The following is an 11,271-nucleotide window of genomic DNA, read 5'->3' on the forward strand; positions in this document are numbered from 1 at the left end:
TTGTCAATACACGAAAAATCGCTCGACGCTCGTTAGCCAAGACAGTGTTTGCATATGGCAACAGTTGCTCCTGGCTCAACTTGGCCCGAAGAAAAGCCTTTTTTAGCTTTTTTCTTCGGTTATGCAACCGCTGAGAGCGATTCAAGGTGAAATCGCAATAGGAAACACTGCCCGGCTGACAGCTGACTGCAGTTGCGTTTTAATTTTTATTATTATTATTCCTAAGAGCGCGAGCATCAGCGAGTTTAAGCCAACATCCTCACGGGCATCAAAAGGCGGAGCTGGGTTGTGTTTCCCCACCCCCCACCAGGTGGTAATTACACACACCCAAGCCACAAAGTCGTTTGTCAAGTGTCGTTTATGAATTGCCGTGATTCATGAGCACTCGAATTTAATTACCAGGATTGGAGAAATGCTCATTCCATTAGCCGCAAGAAATATGAGTAATCGAGTGGGCTTGAAAACAGTGTCAAACAAAACTGTGATGTGTCAAAAAGTGAAATAAACTTATTGATTTCAGAGGTAAGCACTGTTTGCGGCATAAAAGTGTTAATCATATGTCAACTACTGTATGTTTCTATATTTATTTGAGTCGTTACTGTACCACCCAGGGATTATTTTATGCACCAATTAGTTCCCCTTACATATGTTTCTTTCATTTTTTATGTCTTTATGTTGGCATGCCCTGCTGATGTTTTTTCATTTGAAGCTGCCGCCGTAAAAAAAATTTAAAAATCGCATCGAATCGTACAATAAAAATGCTGACCCGAAAACTGACATCTAATTGAATAAGTGTTGGCTCGAATTACACTCTCTGTCACCTTTCTCTGCTCTGTATTCGGTTCATTGAACGTTGAGTTGGCTCGAACTGATGGACATGGACCACTTCATTAAACTTAACACAATTAGCCGTCTGAATACGAAAAGTGGCAGTGGAACGAAGTTGATTGGCTTTAATAACGTTACGTGTTAAGATTAACAGAATTTTATTTTGTTTACAAGTTTGAATTACGCAACACATCAATTCAACGAGCCATTAGTGCGTAATAGTTGTAATAAAATAAACAAAAAATTACAGATTTAATTGCAACTGAAAAACTATGATTCATTCGTACGCAGAATGATTTTAGAAATCTTTTATATTTTTAGATTTTTTCAACAAAAGCAATTTATCATAGAAACGTATGTAGTTAATTCTTAAAAAATACTTGTTTGTTACTCAACAAAAAGTGCAAACTTGCAACATACTTTATCACAGCAAAGTATATGTTTTAAGTCGTATGAAATATGCAACTGTGAGCCAAAATCTGGTAACCTCACATTATGCACCATACCCATTTTGGTTTCAAAAACAAACGCCATCCAGAGCCAACATTATTTGTGATTTATTTGCCATGGCTCGAACGCCAAGGATGTCTGACAATAAATACTATCCCGCCTGGCAATTACTTTCGCACACCAGACACGGCCAACCCAGTTTTATCGTTATCTATACGGAGAATCTACGGATCGCAGCACTCGCACAGTGGCACACTTACACACACTCGCAGTCACAATCACAATCACACTCATTCGGTCAGTCATCTCATCCATCATGGCACGTATTCGCATTTGTCGTGCGAGGGGGGCAGGGAAATTGGGCCCCCTCCTAGAAAAGAAAACACAAAGGCAGCCCAGAGATCCGCAGACAGTCATCAAATTATATTCGAAATTGCCATTGTTTGCAGAGTGGAGAGACTGCGAGCGCATCGGGAGTTTTCCTGCGATTTTCACTTTCGTTGAGAGCAGAAGCGTGCAGAAATTTTCCAAAATTCGACCCCAGAAAAGCCTCCGTTCGCCAGGCCAGCTGACGCTGAAGTGAGGGATCGGTTTTAACCCAGCAGCGGCAAAAGCAGCGGCAGCCCAGCGGCGATGAGAGCGAAAGTGCACGACACTGGGTCTCGACTTGGCCAAAATGTGTGGCCAAAACGAGGAGCTCGAAGAGAGAGAGAGAGAGAGTGCTCTCCAGCACATCCACATCCGACAGCGGGAAATCGGCGGTGCTGTAATAAGTTGATTGTGCGGTAATTTCGGTTTCACTTGCCATCCCACACAGACAGGCAGACGGTAACCCCACAGATACAAGCAAGCTGCGAGTTAAAGATACAGATACTTTTGCAGACAGAGACACAGACAGATGGCCAAGACAGCGCCTCATTATTGGCCTGCTCGCCACGCATGCGCAGTGCCCAGAAAGCAAAGTCGCATCATCATCACCATCACCAAAAAACAAAATACGAAAACCCAAGCCGAAACGGAGACCCTCTCGCAGTTACAACAACTGCTGATATTGTGGTAGTGGTGCTGTGCATCTGGCTGGATTTCTGTATAAATTGGTGATGCGGCTGCAGTGGTTCGTCAGTGAAGCATTTGATTTGGTCTAATAAACAGCAGCCGAGTGCAATCCGAGGATATAGCAACGTGAGGCACTTAAAGCTTTGAGTTAACCCAAACCGTATAACTGAATCCCCGTCTTGTTTCTGTTCTTCCCAAAAACAAAAAATCATTGCATCTACACAAAACCACAGACCGAGGATTACTGTGACATAGTGCCGAGTGCTAAAGTGTGTGCGTTGTGAACGAAAAAGCCGTGAATCCCCATCTAGTATCCATAAACCGTGATTGTTCAGCCATGAAAGCCTTCATCCTAATGTCCTGCCTGGCGCTGGCCGCCGCTCGTCCTGAAGCCGGATACAACTACAACCGTCCTGGTGGCGGCGGTGGCTCCGGCGGTGGCATTGGCGGTGGCATTGGCGGCGGATTCGGAGGTGGCTCCAGCGGCGGCTTTGGCGGCGGCTCCGGCGGAGGATTCGGTGGTGGATTCGGCGGTAGCAGCGGCGGAGGAGGATTCAGCAGCGGCGGAGGCGGTGGCTTCAGCAGCGGCGGTGGTGGAGGCGGAGGCGGTGGATTCGGCGGTGGATTCGGAGGCGGCTCCGGTGGAGGATTCGGCGGAGGTGCGTGGCCTCACTTGCGACTGTAATCTCAATTTAACAAAACATAATGTTATTCACCCACAGGTGGCAGCATTGGCGGATTCGGAGGCGGCGGCGGTGGTGGTGGTGGCACCACCTTGGTGCAGAAGCACATCTACGTGCACGTGCCACCACCAGAGCAGGAAGAAGTGCGCCAGCGCCCTAACCTGCCCATTGGCCAGTCCCAGAAGCACTACAAGATCATCTTCATCAAGGCCCCATCGCCACCATCGTACCAGGCTCCGGTCATTCCCCTGCAGCCTCAGAACGAGGAGAAGACTCTGGTCTACGTGCTGGTGAAGAAGCCCGAGGATCAGCAGGACATTGTCATCCCCACGCCCGCACCCACGCAGCCATCGAAGCCCGAGGTGTACTTCATCAAGTACAAGACCCAGAAGGATTCCAGCGGCATTTCTGGAGGAATCTCCGGCTCCACTGGTGGTGGCTTCACCCAGACCAACACCGGCAATGGTTACACCTCTGGCGGCGATGGTGGCTTCACTGGTGGAGACAGCGGCTCCATCTCGGCCCCGTCCAGCAACTACGGACCACCTGGAAAGTCCGGACCCTACTAAATGGATCTTCAACCCATCGTGAACTCAAAATTGCGAACTTCGAACTCGGCCCAAGCTGCTGACTAGTCCTGTCGTTGACACGCCCCCAAACTCTCTCATTTGAGTACCACATCATCCACATCACATTAACCACCTCACGATCTTCGACCACCATGTGTCCCTGAATTATCTCAGACTTGCATCACTCCTTTTCAACAAGGGGGCGGCGCTTTCGCCCACGACTTTTGTACATAATACGTTTCCATCCTTCCGTTTCCACTCACTCTGACTATCCATCTTTTTGCATCTGTACATTTTTCACCTTCAACTGAATTAGAGTCTAACCTTCAGCCCTGCCTGGAAAATTCTATTAGCTAATAGGCGACAAGTGCGGGTTCCTTGGATGGGAACCTCATCTGGCGCCCGGAAGAGCGAATGATGATGATGATGATTTGTAGCAGAAGATGATTTAGCGGGGCCTGACTTGCTCCATACATATAAATACATATACATTAATTATACTAGGCTTAAGTACGTTATGCACAAATAAAAAAACAACGGTGACAAAATTACGAAAAAAAAAAACACAGAGATATTTTCATTTCACACTCTCTAAGCTGAATGGTACTTAGTAGCCAAGGAAACTCCCTAGCTGATAATTTTCCTCAAACTAATTAAGTTCTTGAAAAGGGTAGTTGAACTCTGGGGTAGTGAACAAATTAAATATTAATTTCTTGCATTTGTTTTATTTTTCTATAGATTTTAATCATTTCTGTGGTTCAATAGAAACAAAGAACACAATTGACCACCAATTTATATCCTTATAATTAATGTGAATCGTTTCTTGGCTAAGTTTTCATTTAAACTTTCAGCTAAATTGCGGTGGAAAGTGTGCCAAAACTTTAAAACTTTTTTTTTACAAGTTTTCAGGAAAAGGGCAGGAAGATCGTTCGCCTGAAGTTTGTTCATGACAAACTGTTGCTCCGGTTTTTCCCCTCTCATTACCAACTGCTTTGAAACCCTCCAATTTGCCTTTGCTTCATTTTCTTTGTGAATTTCTGTTTATTTTTTTAATCTCAATCTTTTTTTTGCCACGATGTTTTAATGCCTTAAGTATACAGACAGCTGGGCATTGTCATTGCCGGCCGAGCTTCTTTCCCTCATTTTCGCCAAACTCTAGTACTTTCACTTCATCGCGATTGTTGCTGCTACCTTTAACCCATATCAGCCTACTTTTTATTGCAATAATTAAGACAATTCAGATGAATTTGAATTTGAAATTACGCTCCCAGGCTCGATATATAAAAACCAGGGCTTACATAAATATTCATCTTTCGTGGGTACAACAATCAATTTATACATTTAATATATAAAATATATAAATATTTTTTTCAAACAAACATGTTAAATTGAAGTTATTTAAAGGGGTGGCATTCAAATATATCTTCCAAACGGGTTAACCATATATTTTCGTCTATTTTTACAGGGGGCTCAGTTCAAATTCGGTCTGCCTTTGTTCCCAGCCTCATATTTCACTGGCATATGCTTCGCTTCCGCCTGTCTGGGCCAAAAATGAACTGCTGCTGTTGTTTTTACCATGACTATAGGTTTACCAACGGCTTTTGGCCGCGCAATCAATGGCAATCCGTCATACAAAGCGTCGCCCTGCGGCACACATTTTGCTGGATTTGTTTGAGAGCCTCTCACAAATCAAATATGAATTTAAGAAAAACTAGTAAAGCTTGTTATTTGATGTTTAATATATATAGTCTAGTATAGGTATTAGAACGTTCTAAGTGAATGTATAGTTTGGTAGCAAGAGGTTCTTCAATAAGCCTAATTAATTCTGTTAGCCACACATGTGGCATTCTCTTTGGCCGGATTTTCCTAGTTGGCTCATAAACTGGCAAACTGGCCAAAACAGGACAAGCTGTAGAACAGAACGACCATAAACAGGGCTTTGCAAGTGGGCAATTGGCCGGAAAAAACGAAGGAATGGCCAATGAATTGAAACTTTATAGATCCTGCCCAAAAACCGGACATGACCGCTTGCAGTTGGGAAATTTGAAAAGTTTCTTTAGTTGCAAATTTGTGCACTTTCCTTTTCGATGGAAATATCCCTTTGCTTAGGTAACAACTGTCATTTGCACTTCAAACAACAATAATTTCCATATACATGACCCCTTTTCAAAACTTAGAACAATGCAGATGATATGAAATTTTTATTGCAGTATTAGCTTAGTTCTAACTTTTTATATCCTGAAGAACCCAAAAGCAAAAATTCACAATAATGCGAATGATTGAGCTTTTAAAATACGCCAAAATAAAGGGGAACAATTTATGAGAAAAATAAAATCTTTAAATTTCAATTTGTCCAAGAAAGCAAAGCAAACATAAAGAGATTTGTCGCGCTGACACTGGAAAATACATTATTTTATCATAACCGACGAACATTCCTCCTCACAGCCAGAAAAAAATATATGCTGTGGGCCAAGCCAACATTTTCATGACCTTTACTTTTCATCCGGTGGGCGTGATGTTTCCTCTTGTGTGTGTTTTTTTTTTTTACGTTTCCCATTTTCACGCCCACAATAAATCGCAGTTGAAACACTTGCGAAAGGTCAAAGGCAAAAAAAGGAGACTGAATAGCACTTTCGGTTTTCTCGTTTAATTGACAACGCTGAAAGGTTTATGACACTTTGGCGCTATAATTAAATGTGCGTATTCCTGCCACGCCCCCTACCTAACGAAGGCGTTGGGTTAATTATAATGTATGTATGTAGGTCGTAAAAGAAAAAGTAGGCTGACCAACCCAACAATGCATAGTTTTCCTCAAAATCCATCAAAATATTCCTGTCTTTGACTTAAGTTGGTTTTATCGTCTAATATGGCTTATTCAGAAGCTCAGGGAAATGTAGCATTCATTTTCCTCAAGGGAAAATCTTCAGGAAAATGGTCAGTCTGCATCCAAGCCTTGTTCCTAGGACTATAAATCGCATAGCCTATAATTGCAGCAAACAAAAGTCCATTTGGCACTCCACCCAGTTTACTCCCATTTCGTGTTTTGCTTTCTTTTATTATTTTATTGGATTATTTTTTATGACTTTGGATTTTTACGGTTTTTTGTGGTGGTCATTTGCTTATTGCAACCAATTTATTTTGTTCACAAATTTAGGAAACTGTAAAAGCGCAGCTTTAACATAAGTAGCTTCTTAACTTTTGAGTTGCTCCACTAAAGTTATTATAAATAATAAGCATCCACAACCCTTTGATAGCTTTGCTGAAATAAAATTTTAACAAAAGTCATCTTGAACCTTAAAATAATTCATTCAAATTGAATTCAAAAGTTAAACAACACTTTGTAAACTTGTGCTGTAATTTGCCGTGTAAATTAGTTGCTGATTAGTTTTGGCCGTCGGCCGAGCGAAATGTTTAATGACCGGTTGATTTTGGCCATTTCACGGATAACAACTTAAGAGTTGGGCGCGCACATCGACTGATTTTCGGGTTGTGGCTTTTAAATTACCAAAACTATTACCAACTTGGCTTCTTTTTTTTCTGGCACTTTCGCAATTGCTAGGCAATTAAAAGCTGGTTCAATTACCACATCGTAAGACATGCGGGTGCCCAGGGGTCAGTTGTTATTACCGGGAATTGGTCGAGATAACTTGGGGCACGAGCTAATCGATAAGTGAAATGGATTGATTAATGGTTGTAAGCTTCAAAAATTGGCGCTCTACGCTTTTATTGATCCAGTTTCCGTTCGCGGTTTATTTTATTTCACATTTTTTAGGACCCGGTTTTCTACTCCCACGCAAAAGAGAGATTTCCATTGTGCAGCGTTGTGAATATAATTTTCTGCTTTTAATTTTCAGCAAACTGTGTTGGCTTACTCTCCATTCACTTTCAATGTCATTAGGCTAAGCAGATGTAAAAAAACGTTACCACGCCTTTTTTGTTGTTTACTTTAAGAGCATTAATAGCATACGGAAATAAATTAAATCTGGCAAAATGCAAAACAAACACGCGCCGTAGAAAGCTTGATATCGAAGTTATGCCTTTAGGGATTTCATTTTGAAAGAAGAACATATTTACAAGATGAATTTTCTATTCTTATATGAGAACTTGGCCAAGCAACAGTTCATTAATAAACTCAACTAAAAGTACCTAGAATTAGGAACCATTTGCCTGAGACGGACGTGTCCAGTAATTTAATTAGTGAATTACTTTGGAGAAAGGAACTGGAATACAGTCCGCTTGGTACCTCATCTCAACCTTTCTATTCCACTCGAAATGGAGCCCTCACTTTCTAACTCATTGAAGCAGACTCGGCGAATCCAAGCTCATTTGTCAGCCTAAGACTTTGATGGCCCAGTTCCAAAAGCTGCCCGCTTTGATTTTGTGGGTGTGAATCCGAAAACATTTTGATGAATTACAACACGGCTGTACTGAGCCGCAAACATGAGCTCATTTTTTATGTAAGCCCAGACGCGGCATAAACTTTGATGGGCGGACTCGGCCATATCCAGCAACCGGTTCAAAACCAAAACAAATCACCGAAAAAGCCAAGTGCCTTGTGATTGCAGCTAATGCCGGCAGCCTCCGCAGCCGGCAATTAAGTCATGGAACTGTCACGCTCAGGTGGCCAAAACAAACTGCCAAAATAAAGATGAAACTGGAGCCGCAGGCGCTGAAAATATAGCCGGCACATATGACATATGGGTGGAGAGTCAGCACTCCAGCCAGCCAAGGCAAAAAGACTTCTCCAGACGCCAGATGATGCTGCAGTTTCCGCCCACAGTGCACAATGCACTAGAAAAAAAACAACTTTACAACCCTAATTTTTAAAGAAATAATCACACTTTTTATTCCAGTGTGGGGTTAGGGAAAGTTGTGGCCAGAGTTCATCCGTCTGCGGACACATGTTGGGGCCAAAGGTCACAGCTGGCGGAGACGCGTGTCCAGGCGTCAAGAGGAAAAACAGCATGAACATATTTGTATAAACATTCATTACGAGCTTGCTTGGGCGCACTGTGTTTGCTCCTCGTCTTGCTGCCTTGACGTCCAACAACGCGGCGTATACTTAATGTTGACATTGTTAACACTCCCCGGCTGGATGGCCAACTAACGAGCCATTAAAGCGAATCAAATGGCCGCGTTGAGCACTCGTTCAGTTTGCCCAGCTTAGCTGTAGACTGGAACGGGAAACTGCATCTGAAATGGGAGAATAGACCGACAACAAAGGCGGCCAATAAAACGACTTGGCGGGTTCATAAAATGCAACTACCAGCTGGCCCAGCGGAAAACTGCCGCCAAATGCACCCATCTGACATCAGAAAATTGTCGGAGACCGAGATTCACATCCACAACGACATTGGATTCAGTTCATAATCCCCTGAAATTGAGCAAGATTCCATTTTTAGTCCCATTACCCGCCGATTATGCCATAATATTTGCATGAAAATATGATTCAATTTATATACTTGTAAGTCTGCCTTTTAAGAACTCATCTCTGACTTTGCATTTGATTCGTTTATTGCCCCTTGCATCAACAGGCTTCATTTGTCTGTCTTGTTAACAAAACATAAAAGCTAATGCCTATTATATACTTAAAAAAAAAAGAATTAACGATGTACATAATTCAGTTTTAAAAATCCTTGTAGGGCATTTTCGCTCAATTAGCTTAAGCATTTCATATTATGAGGCTTCGAAATAACTTTTTTACTATCTAAATAATTTTTTTTAAGTGTAAGAGACTTTAGATGTGAAAACTGAACTTAAATCTTTATCATGCCTTTGTTTCAGGCCGTAAAACTTTATGTCTAGTTTTTTATTCAGGTAGTCACGTTAAAGAGACGTGGCCACTGAGTTCATCGTTAAAGTAAACTAAGCCACCATATTCGCAATTCGGTTTCAGGTCGATTGTATCTGCTTGCAGAAAAACAATGCAAACTCTTCTGAATTGGCCAACTTTTATAGTATATGTGATATTAAATCCACCTAAAGAAATGATTTAGGATATCCTTAAAATATGGTGTTTTTCCGTTCACGAAATGGTAAAAAAAAACTCAAACAGAGGGAAAGTTTTATACGTTGCTTGCGTGTCAAATAGGAAAGTAAAATTTATGATGTCTTTTGCAGGGGAAAGTTTTCGCAGTCTAAAAGTAGGCTACACAAATGTCAAATTTGCTTGCCAGGCAACCATATTTCATATTTCTTAAACCTCGTGATGCTACGATGAAAATATGTTGCAATAGACCACAAAGGGGAGTCTATATAAATAAACTTGAACTGGGTGCTTTTATGTTTTTATGGTGGGAAACGCAAACAACAGATTTTACGGCTTAACAGCCTGGGAAAACGAAGGTCAAGGTCGTTGAGTCATAAAAAAGCTTCACGACCGCAGTAGTGCTATAAATAGATTTTGACTTTCAGTGTCCTTAAATTAATCTCCCCTCCTCTCCACTTGCAGATGGTCAAGATGATGCTGACGGTTGTGGTTGTGTTTACCAGCTGCTGGCTGCCCTTTAATATTTTGCAGGTAACCCACGTTTCCGTTGAAAAATCAACAATTCACTCGAATCATATTCTATAGCTATTGCTGAACGACGAGGAGTTCGTCCACTGGGATGCTCTGCCGTATGTGTGGTTCGCGTTCCACTGGCTGGCCATGTCGCACTGCTGCTACAACCCAATCATCTACTGCTACATGAACGCCCGTTTCAGGAGCGGATTCGTCCAGCTGATGCACCGTATGCCGGGCCTGCGTCGCTGCTGCTGCCTGAATCGTCTTTTGCGGAGCGGCGCCGATCGCATGACCGCAACTTCCGGTGAGATGACCACGAAGTACCATCGCCAATTCGGCGATGCCCTACTCCGGAAACCCAAAATAAGCATTAGGTGCAACACCCTTCATTAAGTATCCGTTTCCGTTTTCGTATTCGTATTGTTGCGATTTTGATTCATTGAAAGCCAGTTGGCGATCATCTGGAATCCATAGTCCTTAGCCTTGCATGCCAATTACCAAGCACACAAACACGCTACCGCATGAATTTTACCAAACTGCATCTCTTCCCGTTCACTAGCTTTCGACTTTTAATCATTTTCTAACATTATCCTCTCGTTTACATGCACAACTGGCGAAAACAAAGGAACGGGTCCAGCACTTCCACTCAATCGAATGAACACATCAACCACGTACATAAGCGCTCGTCGAAAGCCACGAGCGACATCTTTGCGAGCGGTAAGTTCTGAATTCATTAGATGCATTTTTGCAGATACAAAAATACCAAGTAGCATAATTGAATATGGCATATCGAATGTCTTGCAAAAGGCATTCCATTTTCCATCCGCAAATTAATAAAATATTAATACATATGCATGTTCTCTCCTACTCGTTACACCTCTAATAAAATAGAACCCATTATCGTGCGTCGAGACATCACCACTGCGGTAGCTGCAATATTAAAAAATAAAACTGATTCACCAGTGCGGCGATCGGGAAGCTCAGGTGGAACAGAAGCAAACATAAAGAGCACCGAGTTTTGAGTGCGAATACAACGTGAACCAACCAACCAAAGATCGAATTCCCCATTTTGTTGAGTGTATATGTGTGCGTGTCCGAATCTTTTAACCTGTATTGTAAGTGTCAACTCAATGTAATTTTAATGAAAGTATATTAAAAGTAATTAATTAAAAGTATATAC

At 42.1% G+C, this 11,271-nt stretch overlaps 2 protein-coding genes across 3 annotated transcripts in view; both read left to right on the forward strand.

The window, feature by feature from the left end:
- The window catches only part of LOC6729814 (RYamide receptor), a 52,407-nt gene extending 41,141 nt beyond the window's left edge, over positions 1–11,266 (forward strand). The window contains exons 5-8 of one of the 2 annotated variants that reach the window (XM_016177641.2): positions 10,038–10,106; positions 10,161–10,465; positions 10,717–10,808; positions 10,983–11,266. In XM_016177641.2, the coding sequence (XP_016036496.1) occupies positions 10,038–10,106; positions 10,161–10,465; positions 10,717–10,808; positions 10,983–11,113 (597 nt within the window). In that variant the 3' untranslated portion in view covers positions 11,114–11,266. The remainder of the gene's footprint in view (positions 1–10,037; positions 10,107–10,160; positions 10,466–10,716; positions 10,809–10,982) is intronic. The other variant, XM_016177640.3, reaches the window with a different exon arrangement.
- On the forward strand, positions 2,350–4,100 carry LOC27206911 (pupal cuticle protein 36). Its single transcript, XM_016182688.3, has 3 exons — positions 2,350–2,460; positions 2,568–2,993; positions 3,057–4,100. Exons 2-3 carry the CDS (start codon positions 2,672–2,674, stop codon positions 3,584–3,586), a joined length of 852 nt encoding a protein of 283 aa, XP_016036500.1. The 5' UTR covers positions 2,350–2,460; positions 2,568–2,671; the 3' UTR covers positions 3,587–4,100.
- Positions 11,267–11,271: the final 5 nt, after the last annotated feature.

Source organism: Drosophila simulans, chromosome 3R (genome assembly GCF_016746395.2).
Source record: "Drosophila simulans strain w501 chromosome 3R, Prin_Dsim_3.1, whole genome shotgun sequence".
Classification (NCBI taxonomy): domain Eukaryota; kingdom Metazoa; phylum Arthropoda; class Insecta; order Diptera; family Drosophilidae; genus Drosophila; species Drosophila simulans.

Coding starts and splice junctions, on each gene's coding strand:
- LOC27206911 (XM_016182688.3), top strand. CDS start 2,672: ATGAAAGCCTTCATCCTAATGTCCTGCCTGGCGCTGGCCGCCGCTCGT. Junction 2,994..3,056: donor CGGTGGAGGATTCGGCGGAG/GTGCGTGGCCTC, acceptor ATTCACCCACAG/GTGGCAGCATTGGCGGATTC.